The 19,849-nt window shown below is 42.7% G+C and overlaps 1 protein-coding gene across 2 annotated transcripts in view; it reads right to left on the bottom strand.

The window, feature by feature from the left end:
- Window positions 1-1,191: 1,191 nt before the first annotated feature.
- Window positions 1,192-19,849, bottom strand: part of YPEL5 (yippee like 5) — a 19,496-nt gene continuing 838 nt past the window's right edge. Inside the window, exons 2-4 of one of the 2 annotated variants that reach the window (XM_015426111.1) lie at window positions 16,748-16,843; window positions 3,936-4,096; window positions 1,192-3,375 (exon numbers count right to left, since the gene is read on the bottom strand). In XM_015426111.1, coding sequence (XP_015281597.1) covers window positions 3,151-3,375; window positions 3,936-4,076 — 366 coding nt within the window. In that variant the 5' untranslated portion in view covers window positions 4,077-4,096; window positions 16,748-16,843 and the 3' untranslated portion in view covers window positions 1,192-3,150. The remainder of the gene's footprint in view (window positions 3,376-3,935; window positions 4,097-16,747; window positions 16,844-19,849) is intronic. The other variant, XM_015426110.1, reaches the window with a different exon arrangement.

The following is a 19,849-nucleotide window of genomic DNA, read 5'->3' as shown; positions in this document are numbered from 1 at the left end:
TCTCACACACTCTAGAATAGTTCCCTTAATCCACTTCAGAAACGTTAAGTGATCTCGCTATCTTAACCTTCCTAAACATTTGGTATCAGGCATCTTCCTTCCCCACAGCACACAAATTCTATCGCTTTCTAAGCTGTACTAATGGACATCTGCATTCTGCCTCCAAATTCAGCCTCCAAACTCAGCTTCCTTCCCCCCCTTCTCCTCTTAAGTTTGTACAAGAACACCTTCAGCCTACCCCCCAACAGAAATGAAACTTGAGAAAATGACATACAAGGAAGTTTCAGGATAAATGTCTATACCAGCAAAACAATCTGCATCAGAATCAAACTGGACTCAATATGAAATACATTCCTTTAAAAACTGACTGAACTGGAATTAGTGACCCTAGCACCTCATAAGTAAAGCACTCCCCCCCTCCAGAAATGTTGAAATTTCTTGAAGTCCAGAAATTCCTCTGGAATAAGAACACTCCCTCGTTCAAAGTCAGAAATCAGCTGTGCATACCTGTGCTGGTCATACAGCAGTCCCTATCGTACCATTCAAAGTGCCAGTTGGTAACCAAAATACTAAACAAAACTTCTAGCATTTCTAAAACAATACACACCATTACCGTCTGGATAATACAGAACAATTCTGTGTTGTTAAGTAACAATTGTTCATAAATCAACAGAAGCAATGAAAGTTTCCGTTTGGGAAGAGTACAATCTAGTCAGTGATGCAACATAGCTGACTTACAGAGTAAGATCCCTAAAGCTGGCAGTGACTCCACTGTAAGTGCAACTGTAAGTTGTAATGTCAGGTATTGCTCCAACTACCTGAGTTTTACTGGGGGGGGGGGAGTGGAGTGACAGAACTAAGGGCAGTTTATCATATGACAGTTTTACACTGAACTAACAGCTTTGTAGAAAAACAATCATCACATATGAAACTGCACATTTCATTAGAAAATGCAAGGACTTTCCAACCCATGCATTCATGAAAACATATATGGATAAAATCTTTCTTTACATGGACTGTCTATGGAAGAATCGTGATGTATGTGAACTGATCCAAAAAGGAAGGATCAGAAAGTCTGTCAGTTGGAGAAATTACAGGTGTAAAATACTAGATACAAATTCTATTTGTTCAGCATGGGCTGAACAATCATCAAGAAGAGGTTGACAGTACTCAGAGCTCTGATTTTGAGTGTTTATTCATAGAGGTTCAAGGGGTACATTTGAAGAAGTGAATCATATGGTCAGAAAATGCAGGACAAAACATACTTTATTGTACTGCAACACCAAAATACATGTAGAGTACATCAACGACTGTGCCAATGAGAAGTTGCCAGGTTAGTGAAATACTCCGTATAACAGAATGCTGATCTACTAAAAGTTTACTCATCTGAGGCACAAGCACACTATTATTCAAGCATCCTGATTCAACTCAGCCCCAAGACACAAATCTACATGTTTTCCTTCTAAGTTGCATATTAAAGCTACTTAAAGTTCAAGCTAACACGGCTGCCCAAACTGCAACTCAAATGAACAAAATAAACCAAACACAACCCTATCTGAGGAGTGTGAATGGCATAACCACAGCTCCCCCCCTTCTAGGTTGCAAGTCACATCTGGGGAGGGGTGGCTTGTGGGACAGCATCCTAAAGGCACTTGCACAGACAGACTACCCTACTCTAAGCTTACGCAAGTGCAGTTAGGACTGTAGTTATGACCATTATTTTTCAAGGTAAACTGATGCCCTGTTTGCATTCCTTGTTCATTCGCAGGAATTTAATACTATCAGATCTTTAAGAATCCATTTTAGTAAGGCAAACACCTTGCCTAAAAATACCTAGCAATTACAAGAAAAGTACAACATTGTGATTAATCCTCTAGAATACAGGTCTTAGGTTCCCAAAAATGATCACAGTAACAACTTGGCAGGACATACTGGTAGCAATGTTTGGGCATCGCTGATTAAAGAGAGTCTACAGAAGGTTTGCTCAGAAGAGCAAGATTTCAACACAAGTAACTGCTACAGGAAGCACCAGGTCAGCTACTTGGCAGATAAGCTTGTTGTGCTGGTGAAAACAGTAAAGGCGCAGCACCACAATGGTAAGATGCAACTAAGAGCTCTGACATCAGAAGCAGCACTTGAGGACAAGTTGTTAGCCATTTAAACAGATGCAGATTTGATGCCTGGCTGTATGCATGTCTGCACATGCTGGCATGCCCTTCTTTCTTATGGCCCACATTTTTTAAAATGCAAAGCGAAAGGTTACAGGAAAAAAGCTGTAAGATTAAGTAGAAAAATTGAAACTCTTTTAGAGGTCAGCCAAGAGGGGGGGGAAATGAAAAAAATGCTTCAGCAAGAGTTAACTGTTCTTCCTCCATCACTACCAACATAAAGCAACACAAGACTTAACAGTCACTTACTTATATTATTGTGTAAGTTACAACTGGAAAATGGAGCGAGAGAAGCATTTTGCCCTGTTTTTTTTTTTTTTTTAAAAAAGAAATCAACACTAATCAAATGGTTGAAAAGATGTTTAAATGAGGAATGACAACTTATTTGGGTAACAAAAAATGAGACAGACAAGCACAAGCTCTGTACTACCAACAAACCCCACCAAGAATATGAATCAACGGCCAGCACAAACTGGACTAAACACTGGACCTTTAGCATTCATCACAAAATCAGATCTCTTCTTAAACCAGCAGATCGGGTGAAAAGTCTTGCTAAAAACAAATTAAAATTAAAGACAAACACAAAATAACTTAAAAAGGTATTGCTAGACTAAAAACTTCCTTCTGATGAAACAGGGTTTTTGCAAACTAAAATCCCACTGATTTCTCTTCTAAATTCACTTAACTTTCAGATGGTTCCTAACTGCGAAGGCTCACATATCTGAGACTGCAAGAGAGAAAACAAAGTTACAGCATCCATAGTACATTCTCTTTATACTCCTGAAGAGAAAGGGGGCAAAAAAGAAGAAGAGAAAAGAAATGGAACATTCCATCTGAAATTCTCTCACAATCTTTCCCACTCTGTAGTTTACGAATCCAACGCTGATGCTAAGGTGACAGTGTATGTAAGTAGATTTTTTTGTTGATTTTTCTCTTTTTTAAAGTTTTAACAGAGAAAGCCTGAAGACAAGGACGTATCCATTCAGGAGTTATCGGATGGAACATGCTCCTCGAACCCTTCACTCTCTCGGACCAAAGCTCTTTCCAAGATAACACGCCCTTCCTTATAGCGCTGGCTGTCTTCAGTGGCAAATTCATAGATCCAGCCTAGCTTGCTGTTGCAGTTCTTGCAGCTCACATCGCGAACCATGTGGCGGCCAGTGAGCATCACCCGGTCCTGCACTTCACTGTACTGCAAGTTTACCACCTGTGAAAGACAAAAGGAAAAATATGAGGCCGTCAGAGGTCTGATGTTTACCATCAGTAGACAACTGTAGTATATTTTATATCAACACTGATTTTCAATTGTGACACCACCAGCATTTGTCTTATTACTTGCTTAGGTTTTTAAAAGGAGACAGAGAGTAGGTGATAAGATGCAAAGGAGGACAGAGTTCCTGCACCTTTTAAAAATTACTTAAGTGACATACAAGGACCACTTCCTATGTAACAATCTTTAAATGATATAATTTCCAAACAGAAAGAACATGATTCACCATTGCTCTCAGCACATGCAAATACAGTGAAACAGAAACATGCAAGCTCAGTTTTCCTATGAAAGCAGTACAGGTACAAAAAAACTTGTTCTATGTACAGCAGCCCTTAGCTGCCAGATGAAGATAGCACTGCCATTTTAAGATACTTCAAGCTTTCAAGTTCCATTTTAGGGTACACACACTGTAGAACCCACAGGGTACCATTTTTGATCTGAGTACCAATGCACTCCAGAAGAACGTTTAGCAATACTTTTCTTGAGCCCCCACTAACCTTGTTAAAAAGGAAGGCTCTTCCTGTAGCTCCTGTGAAACGGGTAGATATGAGCTCTGAGCGGTTAGTCAAGATTGTGTCACAATTGGCACAGGAAAACAGGCGAGTGCCACCGATATGATCCAAGAAAATCCGACCCATTGTCAAAGTCTGCTTGAGCACTGAAAGTAGATAGAGATTAGATCAGTCTTGAAATTCATGTAATAAAAACCTTTTTCCAGAAGCTGGAGCAGTATAAAACAAAGAAACATTTCCTTGGAGATTTTCTGGAAGAACTGAATAAGCATCCAGTATTTCGCCTCAGGTAGGGGGCTAAACTCACCATACTATCCTGAACAATTCTGAACACTGTCACTGGGACACTAGCTGTTTGAAATCAATACTATACATAAAAGACTGATGCTATAAAAGAAATACATGAAGTTTAGACACTGGGGTTCTAGACAAATAAGCATCTCCCATGTGTATCAAAGCCTCAGAAAAGATAGCAGCTGGGACAGTAGTAGCAAAACAATTCAGTGGCGGGGGTGTAGAGCTGGTAGCACTGTGTGATACTTAATGTAAAATCACACCAGGCTAGACTAATGTGATTCCCCCCCCTCCTTTTAATGGATGGGAGGAGCAGGGTACTTTCCCATTAGAGAAGACTATAAATGTGCAAGATTCACATTCTAAATATGTTGAACTGCTTGCTTCACAAACTAACCCCCATGAAGCAGAAAAATAAGGCAAAATAGGAGTTTAAATAGTATGTGGGAAAGCCTTTATAACTTTGTAATACAGACTATAGGGGGGTTATTTGGGGATTTTATTGTATATTTTAAATTTGCGTTTCCAAGCCACCTTGAGCTGGAAGGAAAACTGGGATATGTTTTAATAAATGAACACTGAACTCCTTAATGATGTATTATCAAACACACTATATATTAACTGCTGCCAAAAACAAATAATCTAAAAGAAAACCCTTGAAAATACGCTGTACATAGTATGTATACAAGTCATCATTATCTAATGCTGCAGACTGCCATACACAAAACATTTTCATGCTATGTATTCTGAGTACATTCTTGTCTTTAAAAACATTTTACTCATTCCAAAGGAGGGGGATTCACTGGAGTATTTGTCAAAGCTTTGCAAATTTCCCAATATTTACATTAAAAAAGAGTCCTTGGAAAAAAAATACCAGTCCCCACCCCTCAAAATTTTTCAGATTCCCCTCCAGGCCTTGTGTCAGAGACCAGTTATTAAGGAAAGCTTTTGTATCACCATTCTAAACAATGAAAGATGACACTGGTCCACTATGTATGAAAGCAAGTACATATGATAAACACATTAGTAAATACCAGAAATCCATAGCCTGACTTGTTATGGTGAAATATCCAACACTGCTGCTGGCTACATTTGGAACCCATGAGCATGAGGCTAGTTGAACAATACTTTAAAATAAACAAACCATCAACATCTACCCTGCAGAAATGTATCAGCCGGGGGGGGGGGGGGGGATCCAAGTTGCATTGCAACGTTTCTTGTGTTTTATGCTGTCACTTTGGTCTTTAAATAGGCTATGTATAAAAATTATGCAGACAACCTATTATTACGCTGAACTACTTGAACACAACAATTTTAGTATTAATGTTGGGAAGTACATTTAGATATTCAAAGCTTAAGTCAATTCTCAGGACAACCAATCATTTTTGTACTCTTCCATTTATACATATGTTGCTTTCCTTAAATTGAAGCAGTCTTTTAGAATAAACAGCATGTACTTTGAACATGTAGTTATTGGTTGTGGTGCCATCAGTCGTTCTAACCTATCATTCTTTTTTCTTTGTGAGCTCCAGGTAATTCCTGCCACGTCATTTTAATTTTTTTTAAGACAGAACAGACTGTGCAATTATAGCATTCAAGGACAGGCTTGTTCAGGCATCTTTCATGTGCTGATGTTTATATTATATCCTAACGGTTCCTTCTGGACAAACTGATGACAATGCAACAAAACAGGAACATTTTGGATACATAACCACTTACCTGGATTAAGAAGCAAGGTCAGAGTAGACAGAAAAAGGGTGAGAAATACATTAAGCTAGATGCGAATTCCTTAAGACTTAAAATTTACAGAAAAATTAGCTGAAGAGTTATTTTCAGCTTGGTGTAATTAAAAAGGTTAGTCCTAAACAGTGTAGTCTTGATTTAAGATTATACACAGCAAATCTGAATCATTTCCTCAAGTACTTATCTGTGAAGCCAGGCATTATCTGCAAAGAGTGCCCCTTAACCCTGCTCAGAGGCTTCTCTTTGCACATAATGTGGCAGTCCTCCTTACTAATGCCTCCCTCACTCGTAAGGGTGGATAGATTTCAAATAGGGGTTGTTGTTTTTTCTGGAAGCAGGATGAGGATCATGAAGTTCAGCACCTTAACCACAAAGCAAAACTATCGTTCAAACTATGGTAACTATTTTCTTCAGCAGTATAGCACGTACTTTGCATACAGAAGGTGTCAGCTAAATTCCTAGCACCTCAAGAAGACAGGGTGGATAAAAATCATTTTTTAATTTTAAATATAATTATTCTCTTAAATTTAGCTTGGTTTGCAATGAAATCTGAACTTAATGCAAAGAATCCTTTAATTTATTGCAAAAAATGGTTTTCTTTGTGGGGAAAACGTTGTTAGTCATCATACAGCACAATACTTATCATGGCTTGAAACTACAGACAAAGATTTGCAAATCACCATGGGGGTCCCTCACTGATCAATCTCAATCAGAGGTCCCAAACCTGTCAAGCCTGTGGCTACATCTGGGAACCAGACTAAAATGGCTGCTATGGAAGGGAAGCAAACACAAAAGTGCTGGGAGGTTCCAAGCCAAGCATTCTTTTATGATGAAGAGAGCTGTTTCTGAAGAAGTGCTCCCTCAAATAGAAAGGTGATGGATCCTGGGCTCTTCTGAAGCATCTCCTGTCCTAGTGAGATGGAAGAAGGCCAGAACTATTTGCTTTGGGAAAGAATGATGTGGGAATCAGGAATTACACTGGTAAGCACCACGACACCTGCAAGTTTCCATATTTATTTTACTTTAATTTGTTTACAATTGTTTACAGATTAACTCTGTCTTTTTGCCCTTCTCAGAGCCATCAAGGTGGCTAACAGATAAAAAAGTCTTAAGACCAAATAAAATAATAAAACAACTAAAACCAAGTTAAGATAAACATTCAGTACAATAAAACACGCCAGAAAACTTGGAACTGCTGCTGTTGTAAGCTGCAGCAGGCATTACTAGGATGGATAGACTACTGGCCTGATGCTGTAAAGCAGTTTATCATGTTGTTGAGAAGAGATGCAACAGAAATTGGGCAGGAGTCATCACCAGCACAGTGCAGGTGCTGATGTACTTACAGAAGCCCAAGTAATTCCAAGATATTCCTTTTAGTCCAGACAATGCTAAAACACTTGGCCACTAAATGTCCTGGATTGCCTCCAACCTTGCTTACATCGGTAATTTGGGGGGCAAGTTAGAAAAAGAAAACAATGATCCCCTATTAGGACCTTCTATGGTTTCTCAAAAGCCAAAGAGAGAGCAGAAAGGAACTTGGATCAGAAATGTGCCACTGTCCTGATCTCAATTCCTGCAGGACAAACTAAGCACCTATAGTTGTCTGTCAAGCAAAACCACACACAGGAATTTCTAATCACACATCTCTCACTATCATATGTCTACTTGGAACCTGAAATGGCCTCTTAGCCCCATAGCATTTGAATATTAAGAATAGGAAGGGCAATTTTAAAGACAGAAAATTTCAATTGGTTAAAATGGAACCTTGGATACTTACTGTGAGGGCTCCTTCTGCTCTGAGGTTAGGAAGGCATCTTGTAATGGGAGATTCCCACCAATTGCTCAGCAAGGCAGGAACAATTTCTTCAACTTCCTGTCTCCTGAGAGGGACTCACCCAGTTTTGGTTTGGTTAGTTCACAAGCTAAGAAACCCCAAAACAGGAAGGAACAGAACCGGGAAGAAATACCATCCAAAGCAGGTAAGTCATGGTTAAAAGCAAACATGTAATAACCAAAGGAGTAAAAAGGGGTGGGGGCAAGGGACGGTTAGAGTGAGTGTTCTCCCACTGCAACTGGAGCACATAGGTTTGACCAGACTAATACACTCTTCGTAAAAGTTCCTCTTTTCTCTCTCTCTCCCCCCTTTTTGGGGGTGTGTGTGTGCAAGATGTCCTCCTAACCTCAGAGTAGAAAGAACCCTCATGTAAGTATCCAAGGTTCTGTTCTTGCTCTAAGGAGGAGGGCATCTTGGAATGGGAATTCCAACAGCACTGTCACAAGTGATGGGTGAGAATTAATTACTTCACCCACATGCTTAACAAAGTAGTGCCTAACAAAGGTAGAGAGAGACTGAAGACAACATGACCACCTTGCATATTTTTTCTACTGAGGCCTGAAGGTAGAAAGCTGCATTAGTGGCTGTGATCCCTGCTGGAACCAAGATGTTACCTGCCTTGTAGACATGGGTGATGCACTGGCAAATGGTGTAGCTGACAGCCAATCTGGACATCATCTTTCCTTTATTAGGGGCTGTTAAAGAAATGAAAAGAGAGTATCTTCCTGATGGACTCAGTACACCAGAGATAGATTCTGAGGGCTCTCCAGAGGTCTAAGGAGTGCCACTCTCTCTCCTTGGGGTGGCTGGAATGCAGACAAAAGGATGGGAGATGAATCTCTTGACTCCTGTGAAGGGCTGAATTCACCATGGGATCCAGCCTGAGCACCACCTTGTCCTTATGGAAGACACATAGGTCCGTTCTGACTGACAATGCTCCCAGTTTCAACACTCTTCTAGCTGAAGTCACCACTGCGGTATGCAACCATTTAATGGAAACCTCCCTCAAGGGCTTGAGGGCTTAGTGAGAACCAAAAGGACTATATGCAGTTTCCATGAAGGGAGCCTGTGAACTATAGGAGAGTTGTTCTGTGTGACCCCTTTGAGGAAGTGGACAATATGAGAATGTCTGCATATAGGGAAGTGAGTTACATATGGCAGGATCATGGCTACCGGGTGATGAAGGGTGGGCACTTTCAGTTTTTGACAGACATCCTTTTGAAGAAAGGCGAACAGATGTCCCAGGCCAGGGCTGAGGAGACTGACATGCTGCACTAGCACCATTTCATGACGGCTTTCCATGTGGTATTGTAGATGCACCTTGTGAAGCCCATGATGGTATCTGCAACCTCTGAAGAGTAGCCTAGGTTCAGGAGCCCATACCTCTCAAAAGCCACATGGTCAGATGAAGCCAGCTGTGGTCACACTGAGCCCTGTTGCAACATGTCGAAACTCAATGGAATCTTCCAAGGCACCTTTACCTAGAGCTCCACTGAGAAGGGAAATATAGTCTGTGAGGCCAATCTGCAGCCACAAAGATAATCTCCACCTCCTCCTGTTGTATCTAACATAGAGCTTTCAGAACCACCAGGTTGGGCAAGAAGCATACATTAGGCCCTTGAGCCAAGGAGAGGTTAGAGCATCTGCTCTTTCTGACAGAGGGTGATGGAATCTGGAGAATAACCTTGGTACTTAGTGATTGGATGCGGAGGCGAACAGATCCACCTCAAGAGTCCCAAACCTGGCTGCATTTTATAGGAAGTATCCTGTTTGATGAACCACTTGTTTTTGTTAATTTTCTGTCCGCTCAGCCGGTCTGCCTGGATGTTTAGGTATCCACTGAGATGGACTGTAGGTGTTTTTCTACCTATAAAAAAAGGGATTGGGCCTCTGTGTGTATGGTGGATGACCTGGAACCCCAATTTGTTGATGTGAGCCTCCACTGATAAGTACATGCCAGTATCTGGCACTGATACTCACTGTCTATTCCTTTGATGTTCATGTGCCTTGGGCTGGATGACCAAGCAGAACACTCCCCGACCAGACAGACGTACATGTGTGAAGAGTTTAATGATATGCTCCACGAGGTAGGACTGGACCTGTCTCAGTTGTTGGAAGTCAGTCCATTAGAACACGTTCTGTCTCAGAGACAGTGTTAGGCTCAGTATTTTGTACATCTTCTGCAGTTAAGGACAGAGGAACCACTGGAGTGGTCTCATGTGTAGGCAGCCCACAGAACTGTCCCTATACAGGAGATTATTAGGTCCTGAAGGCGGGCCAGAGATATTAGCTGGGCAGTCTTGGCTTTGACCATATCCTTGGCCAAGTTCGATATCCTGGAGGCCTTGACTTCTGGGAGGTACAGTATATTCTTGTGCATGTCTATGATCATGCCAAGGTGTTGCAGCTGTTGTGACAGGGAAAGACTGCTCTTCTCCTTGTTCAATACGAAGCCATGGGCCTCCAGGTACCAAATGATCCTGAGGGTGTCCCTGGTTGCTTGCTCCTGCGTGGGAGAGATCAGGATGTTGTCCAGGTAAGGGTGAATTTGGATGCCTTGCTAACAGATAAGAGCCACTACCCCACGAGGACCCTGGAAAAGACCCAAGAGGCAGAAGCCAAGCCAAAGGGGAGAACTCTGAACTGGAAAAGCTGGTTGTTGTAGGCAAACAGAAGAAACCAGCGATACTCTGGAAATATGAGAATGAGCAAACGCCCATTTGTTGATGTGGGGTCAGGAAGACCTTGGAACATAAGACTTCCATGATTGATCATAGGGTCTTCATGCATTAGTGCTTGCGGACTACAAACCTACTCACCTATTTCAAGTTGAGAATGGCTCTTTGGTCCCCTGTGTGTAAACTCCTGTGTGATACTTGCAGGAGGGAACTGGCTCTATTGCCTGTATCTTCAGTAGGTGTTTGATGGCAGCTGAGGTGTTTTCCCTGCAAATGGATCTGGGACACTGAATGAAGCATTCTAGGGAAGCTTCAAAACTCTGTGTTGTAACCTGGTTGGATAGTTCACAGAGCGCAATAGACTTGTCAGAAGTGAAGCCACTAGGATTGGAATTCTTGTAGCCCACCCCCCCCACCTGCCCCTAATGTCATAGTTTTCCTTGCTTGGCCAACTGATCAGATTTGTTGAACCTGCAAGACTGGAGCTGGAATGAGCTGTTGGCATGGGGGCCCCTTCAAAAGGAGCTTCCAGGCCTCGACTACTGGGTCTACCTTTGATTTAGTCTGATCTGGGATAAGACATGATGAGAACAAAAGGAATAGGAAGGGGAGGTTTTCCTATTGTCCCATCACAGACTGACGATCACAGACATTTGGGCATGGCCTTCCTTTTGTCTTTGGTTTCAACCAGGATCTTGTTGAGACAGTCCCCAAACAGCTTCCTGCCCTAAACTGATAGGCTATTACTATGGACTTAGAATGGAGAGCTGCTTGCCATACATGAAGCAATAGGGCGCACCTGGCTGTAGAAGCCACCACCATAGACCTGGATGCGAAGGTAATGGCATCCAGGAAAGTGTCCACTAGGAAGCTGACCAACTTGAGAACATGGTTGGGACCCTCTATAGCCCTGGTTTTGTCACTGGGAATGAGTTGGACCAGCTTCTGGGTCCACACAATGGCTGCTCTAAAGATTAAGGCACATGAACACATGAAACTGCCTTATACTGAATTAGACCCTTGGTCTATCAAAGTCAATATTGTCTACTCAGACTGGCAGCAGCTCTCCAAGGTCTCAGGCAGAGGTCTTTGACATCACCTACTGGCAGATCTTTTTAATTGGAGATACTGATTGAACCTGGGACCCTCTGCATTGCAAAGCCACTGAGCCACAGCCCCTCCCAATGCCTGCAAAGGTTGCTGATGCCCTGATGGCCACTGCTGGGCCTGGTGAGACTTCTGCAGTATGTAGTCCGTTCTTCTGTCCAACCCATCCTTTATGGATTCAGTGCCATCCTCTGAGACCAGGCCAGTGGACTGTAATGCTGCTACTGGAGCATCGGCCAGGGGGACCTGCAACAAGTCCATATAATGAAGAACCAAGGAGTCCAGTTTTTGGCGACTCAATGGCGGCTGCCTCCCCTGGGTGCTCCCAGGGATGTGAGCCGTGAGCTGGCGGTTGGGAGGGGGTGCGACTGTACACATTCCCCCCCCGGACCCTTTGCGAAGGGCTCCTAACCATGGGGCGCTAAAGGGTTGCCTCTCTCCTGGCACACAGCCGGTGAGTTGAGGCTCCCTTCTGCCCCGACGGTCCTGCCGCTTTGCTTCCGCATGGAACAGGAGCCACTGACTGGGACAAGCGTGTGGAGATCTGGCAAAATTAACCTTACCTGAGATGAAATGGCGAGAATGACGTTGAACTGTGAATCCAAAAAAAGGAGGAAAGTCCCCCCCCTTAATAAGCGAGGGGGAGGAGGGAACTCCCCCCTGCACCAAAACAAATAGAGTTTGAAGCACTGTAAGGGGGGGGACGGAGCTTTAGACATGTGGATTATAATGAAGAGCTGTCGAGGGATTTCTGGGCAATACTGCGGACTTTAGAAACCTTTGGCAATTTTACAAAAGAATAAACATCCTTAAAGATGGCGCTGAAGAAAGCAGAATGAAATCTAAGCCTTCTTCAGGAAGTGGGAATTCAGCTGACCAGGCCATGTGACCTGACTCTATTATAGACTCTTCCAATAGAAAATGGGCGCCCTGTGCTGGCTAAACAATATTCAATTAGGACTATGTTACATCGCACTTCTGAAAGACATCTGCAAAAGGATAGAGACAACAACCAAGAATCAGCTTCTTTAACTCCAAATGGATAAAGGGGAGAATCTAAAATGGACTGTATGTCGTTAAGGGACCGGTTTGTAGATTAAAAGTGATACTTAAAGCGAAGGGATGTGATCTATGGACATATCCTGAAAATATTAAAAAATGATAATCTGCCCGGTGAAAGAGTGGTTAGATTCTCCAGAAGACATATGGATTAAAGCGATAAAAGGGAAGAATGAACTCTATCCTAAAGACTGACCAATGTCTGCTGCAACCATTAGGATCAACAAAGGAAGAAGATAATGAGGAAGAAGACTGTAAAAGAGGAAGAGAAGATGAGACAAGTACACTTACTGATGAGGACTGGACTCTAAGATGGGGGGTGGTCCCCCCAAAAATAAATTTGATTGTCATTTGGGGAACAAAAAGTAAAAAAAAACCCGAGATGCTAATGTTTTCTGAAGCCTGCCTTAGCGGGTTTTTCTCTCTCTATGATCTTGTATAGCTCCTTCATATAGTCAGATTTGTTGGAATCGATAATATAAGCGATAAATTATTATTAATCACTCTCAACGCCAAAAAAAGAAAGAAAAATGTAATGGTTAAAAAAATGCGGTTGTATTTCAAGTAATGTATGATCTCCATCTCTTGGGGTTTTAGTGGTTTTCTTTACTTTCTCCTGTAGTTTGTAGACTCCCCTCCCTTGTTGTTTCTTTGTAGTTTATAGAAAATGCAATTAAAAAATCCCCTACCGGGGGGGGGGGGCTAAAAAAAGAAAAGAAAAAAAGAACCAAGGAATAATTTTTTGATAATGGAAACTGCCTATTAAATACAGGATAGGCCACTCTCTCTTCATCGTCCATGTTAAACAGGCATGTGGGCTGCTAAGTGACTATGGGCTCCTCCTCTGAGGAGAATTCTCCCTCCTCCTTCTTGGGTTCTGACTATGAGGATAGGCTTTCCATCCCTGAGAGGGTGCCCTGGGCCCTGGCGGGGGTGGCAGCAGAAGAAGAGACTTGTGAACTACCTTAGTAGACTACTGTAAGCAAGGGTCCAAATGGGATAAAGCATGTCCCTAACTACACCTGGTCCCTTCCCTAGAGGCAGGTAAGGGTGACCTCAGGCTGTAGTGCTTGGAACCCTGAGATGGGGTAGAGAAGGAGCATTTTTGTACCCTTTCAGCTCTTCTCTCATGGCTTTCCTTGGAAACTCCATTGTCTCAGCCAACAAGGCGTCCACCTGCTCACAACCTTGGAGGTGGAACAGACTACACATTATCCTCTTGAAGATCTGCTCCGGTGGTCAGGGAGTCCATGGGCCAGAGGGGGGTTAACAGAAGTTCCTGGTGTGCCATCACAGCCCCTCTGCGCCAAACTGGCAGCCAAGAGAACCATTTGCACTTAAGGAACTGTTTCCATACCTTTTAATGCTACTGTAGCCCTTCCCCATGGGCCAAACTGGCAACTGAGGGAGCCACTGGCACTTGAGGCACCATTTCTGTGCCTTTTTTTATGATGTGATTTCAGGTGCTTTCATTTTTGAGGCAATGCAAGTCTTCCCAGTCCACTCCAGGCTACAATGATGGAGCAGCTCTCTCCACGAGGAACAAATGAAGGAGAAGAGAGTCCCTATCATTCTGGGAGAGAAACCCATCTCTCATGCATAGCTCCAGAGTCTCGGAAGTTTGCTGGGCAACCATTATGATGGGATGGGGAGCAGAAAGAAGCCACAGAGACAAAAAAAGCAGAAGGAAGGAACCGAGGAGGGGTGTTAAGAACATAAAATAAGAGGCTGAGAAAGGATAGAAGTATCTCTCAAAATCTGAGGTCACTCTGTGGAGAAAGGCAAGGCGCCCAATCAGAAGCTGCACTTCCTGTTGAGGCAGGAATAAAAAAATGAAACTGAGTCCCAACCAGGAGACAGGAAATTGAAGAACATAAGAACATAAGAGACGCCAATGTTGGATCAGGCCAAAGGCCCATCTAGTCCAACACTCTGTGTTACACAGTGGCCAGAAATACCAGGTGCCATCAGGAGGTCCACCAGTGGGGCCAGGACATTAGAAGCCCTCCCACTGTTGCCCCCCCCCCCAAGCACCAAGAAGACAGAGCATCACTGTTCCTGCCTCCCTGAGCAACTGGTGGAAATCACCCATTACAAAATGCCCTTCTCCTCAGAGCAAGAACTAAAATTTGGATTTAATACTACTACATTGCAGGAAATACTGTACTTATCTCTTTCCATAAAATGACTTTATACCTGTTACCATAAATCCATGAGAAAATATATACGTAGTTTTCTGTAATTTGATGGATGTCAGCCTGAGACAAGCTCTATTAGGGATTACTCAGGAGAAAGGGATTCCTCAGATGAAGAGGAGCCTCATGCAGCCAGTCCTGAACCTAGTGGAATCAGAGCGCTACAGACTACTCAAGGCTCACAGCCAACAGCCGATGCAGAGCCGCCGCCACCCAGCCCCAATGCAGCAGGAGAGACTCAGTTGATTAAGACCAGTCAACCAGTCTCACCTGTACCTTTCACGTCCTGGAGACAGAAGCTTAGAAGGGAGCTGCAAGCAAGGAGACAGAGTACAAGTCTCCTGGCCCATTGCCAGCTGCTTGCTGATGATAGCCTGGAGTAGCTGCAGCAGTACTCCCAAGCAGCTGGTTGCTAACAAGGGCTTGTTAGGAAGTACCTATAAAACCCAGTGCTGGTAGCCTGCATGTTGTGGAAGCGACAAGTCACCAACCTCTTAACTCAGTGGCCACTGCTCTGAATTGTGCTCCTTGGACTGGCTTTTGATGCTGACTCTGGAATCTTCTTCCCTGCACCTGTGAATGACCTTGGACCTTGCTTCCTGTATAATGTTTTGAGCTGGACTCTGCTTACTTGATGACTGAACTTTGACTCTGGAGTTTGGCTTGGACTGACCCAAGATTCTGACAATGAATTATTTTTTTCATATATTTGGATTATTCCCCTACAACCACCAAGGCTCGGTTTCTTTTTATCTTTTTGTGGCCATTTCTAGGTACATTATTAAGATACTTCTGTCACTCAAAAGTTTTAATCACCTAAATGGCAAAATATCCCAATTTAATTGGCTTGTGGTATCTTCCAATGAATTATGCTCCATGAGATTATGAGCCAGCATAGTACAGTGGTTAGAATGTTAGACTAGGATCTGGGAGACTCAAATTCAAATCCCCATTATGCCACGGATGCTTCCTGGGTAACTTCAGGCCAGTCATACTCTCTCAGCCTAATCTATTTTACAGGATTGTTGTGAAGATAAAATGCAGGGCAGGAGAATTACCACTGTGGGTTCCCCCTGGAGAGAAAAATGGGGTATAAATGAAGTAAATAAATGTTGGTAATTAGTTGGCATCCTAAACAGCATATCTGAGCAATTTGGCACTTATAAGCATTAAGCCTTGTCTCATCCATGTATGTGCTTATCTTGAACTGCGAACTATTTTTGAGCAGAGTTCCTTTTTGAGCAGCTAAAACTTCTCTCATCACCACCTGAATATGCCTGAAAAAGTTAGTTGTAGATTTTCCAGGCTGTATGGCCGTGGTCTTGGCCATACAGCCCGAAGACCACGGGGCCATACAGCCTGGAAAATCTACAACTAATGAACTCCAGCTGTGAAAGCCTTCAACAACATAATGCCTGAAAAAAAGCTTCGTCTGCTCATTTTCTGGTTGATGTTACTGTTAAAGGCATGAGAAGAGACCTGCTAGAAGAAGAGTTGGAAATCCATTCCCAGGCCACTTCCAAATAAATTGTTTTGCCTTTTCATATGCCTGCTCATTGCACTTTCCAGGGCTAGTGGATCAACTGTACTTTGAATAATGCAAAATCTGATTATAAGCAGCTTTAGTAAAAAAAACTTATGTCACTCAACATACCTATGAAATGCTGTTATCTATACTTCTATGGCTTTTGGATAATTCAGAGTGCTTGCATAATCTGTTCATAAACTAATCAACATTTACTGCACAAAGGATTGAGAGCACCCACTGAAATCACTTGGTTTCTTGTTGCTCTCTCTGTTCCAGCCAATGGAAATGAACCTCCTCAAAACACCAAAGCTCATACAGGAAATTCAGAGAAAGACAACAATTATTTCAGGCATACTAACCTGCTTTTCTGGTCCCTTGATTAAAGAACAAAATAGCTGCACTTGAGACAGTACTTGGAATGGGCACAGTTGCCAGGATGCTGCTGCATTATACTCCTTGCAAATAAAGAAATACAAATCTACTTATGTGAAGGACAGTTTCCACCACATTTGCAATCCACCAAGTTTGTCATTTAAGAAAGCATCACAGCTTAAGGATAGCTTGTGGGAAATAATATTCACTTGAACAGTTCAGGTAAATAACAGAGACAAACATTCCATATGCATGATGTGTTGGCTGCAACACAAAAGCATAATGTTTCTTTACATACTCAAGACCTCTGATCATACTTCACTGTTACAAAACAGATGTACTGTGACCAATTTTACTATCTCTTCCATGGTAGTGTCATGCCAAATATTAATAAATGCTTAAAGTTGTACTAATTTCAGTGAATATTATCTACTAATGTTAATATTTTGCATATGCCATAACAGGAAAATCTTACACAACACCAGCACTCAATAAAAACAGGAAGTGCTACGGAGAAGGACAACCTCTCATCAAGTCTATACTTGACTGCCCACTTCAAAGTGATGCTATAAGTAGTGGGACTGACTACAGAGTAAATATGTATAATTGGGCTGATGTGATAAATCAAAAGTTTGTCAGTCTCTTTATGCCAATTATATCTGCAGATCTCTTAAATGAACATATCAAAGGGTCTGAAAAAGCATTTGGGAGAGCCAGTTTGGTGTAGTGGTTAAGTGTGCGGACTCTAACCTGGGAGAACCGGGTTTGATTCCCCACTCCTCCACTTGCACCTGCTGATGTGATGTTGGGTCAGTCACAAGCTCTGGCACAGCTGTTCCTGAAAGAGCAGTTTGTGTCAGAGTTCTCTCAGCCCCACCCACCTCACAGGGTGTCTGTTGTGGGGAGGGGAAGGGAAAGGAGTTTGTAAGCTGCTCTGAGACTCCGTTCTCCATAATCCAGCGAATGTTGGCAATTTGATCTCTAGTTCCTCTACCTCTTCGAAACCCAGCTTGTACTTCTGGCAGTTCTCTATCCACGTACTGTTGAAGCCTAGCTTGTAGGATCTTGAGCATGACCTTGCTAGCATATGATATGAGTGCAATTGTGCGATAGTTTGAACATTCCTTGGCATTGCCCTTCTTTGAGATTGGAATGTATACTGACCTTTTCCAATCCTGTGGCCACTGTTGCGTTTTCCAAATTTGCTGGCAAATTGAGTGCAGCACTTTAACAGCATCATCTTTTAAGACTTTGAATAGCTCAGCTGGGATACCATCACCTCCACTAGCTTTGTTGTTAGAAATGCTTTCTAAGGCCCATTTAACTTCACATTCCAGGATGTCTGGCACGAGGTCAGTGATTATACCGTCATGGTTGTCAAGGACATCGAGGTCTTTCTTGTATAGTTCTTCTGTGTATTCTTGCCATCTTTTCCTAATCTCTTCTGCTTCTGTTAGGTCCCTACCGTTTTTGTCCTTTATCATGGCCAGCTTTGCATGGAACGCTCCCTTGATTTCTCCAATTTTCTTGAAGAGATCTCTAGTCCTTCCCATTCTATTGTTTTCTTCTATTACTTTGCACTGTTCATTCAGGAAGGCCTCCTTATCTCTCCTTGCTGTTCTCTGGAAATCTGCGTTCAGTTGGGTAAATCTTTCCTTTTCGCCTTTGCCTTTCGCTTTCCTTCTTTCCTCTGCTATTTGTAAAGCCTCATCAGAAAGCCACTTTGCTTTCTTACATTTCTTTTTCTTTGCAGGGTATAAATCCAATCTCCTCTTCTTCTTCTTCTACATACACATTTGGATTTTTATGAATCTAGAATGTCTTGTTTACTGAAGATTTAACTTATTTAGAGTATTTAAATTCCACCTTTCTCCCCAATAGGGTCCCAATATGGTTTACATCCTCCTCCTTTTATTCTCACAACAGCCCTGTGAGGTAAGCTAGGCTGAGTATGACTAACCCAAGGTCACCCAGCGAGCTGCAAATGCACGTGGGGATTCAAACTTGAGTCACCTAGATTCTAATCTGACACTCTTCACTACTACAACCAAACTGGCTCTTTAAGACGCTATTATGTTTGTGCTAGGCTATGACCAATGCTCCCTCTAAACTGTGGAGTCTTGTGAGTAAAAATTCTACTTTGTGAGCTACTGGCATTAAAGTTGTGAGCGAGCAATTTGGCTACTGCATAAATTAGTTTGCTCTGGAGCCATCCTTCCTAAACTAAGACAAAAATGTGTGAGCCGGAGACTAAGAAACTGTGAGCTAGCTCACACTAGCTCAGCTTAGAGGGAACACTGGCCAGGACTGTAATAAATCATTTATTCATTTATTTATGCTATTAAGATGTTCCACAAACAATAACCATTTATTACTTTAAGCATCTAGAGGTTAAAATCAACACAGTACATACAAGATTGTTACGCAGAACAAATGCTGAATGCATGCCAAGTTATATACAAAGGAAAAAACTGGGGGGGGGGGAGGAGCACAGCCTGTTCCCTTATTATAGTGTTCTATTCTGTTCAAGAGAGAGCAATAGCACCATCACTGCAGCAGGAACCTCCTGAAGAACCCAACACTGCAGATGCAAAAGGAGTGGGCGGCTGCTGCCGCCTCTCCCCGATGTACAAGAGGAGAACGCACAATCCTACCCCTATCATCCAAACAGTCATCATACACAAAAGAGACGGAGGAAGGGAGCACGGTGGTCACATGGTGTACGGTGATCCAATCCGTAAAGGTTCTGCCTCTGTCTGGTTTGAGAATGAGGCTCTCCCAGAAGCACAGGCGATTCGACAACAAATAAGAGGAAACAGCTGACGAGAGCAAGAGACCTGTGGGCCCCGAGTCAGCGGCCCCACACACAACCACGAAAGACAGCAACAGACTCTGCCCCTTGAGAATAAAAAGTATCCCATCGAGGACGGGAGGAAAGAGGGACTGCTTCATACGTGCACAAATAAAAGGAAGTGACTGTACTACTCAGCAAACTATTCTTAGGGAGAACACGGCGGCGTTAATTTTAATAAGATGTTACCCTCGAACTGGAAAGCGAGGAGTGAGATATTTTAGAGCAAAGAGAAGAG

The sequence above is a fragment of the Gekko japonicus genome, unplaced genomic scaffold (assembly GCF_001447785.1).
Source record: "Gekko japonicus isolate JY-2015 unplaced genomic scaffold, Gekko_japonicus_V1.1 scaffold143, whole genome shotgun sequence".
In the NCBI taxonomy this organism is placed as follows: domain Eukaryota; kingdom Metazoa; phylum Chordata; class Lepidosauria; order Squamata; family Gekkonidae; genus Gekko; species Gekko japonicus.
The sequence above is the reverse complement of the archived record's forward strand: the minus strand, read 5'-3'. Positions and strand labels throughout refer to the sequence as shown.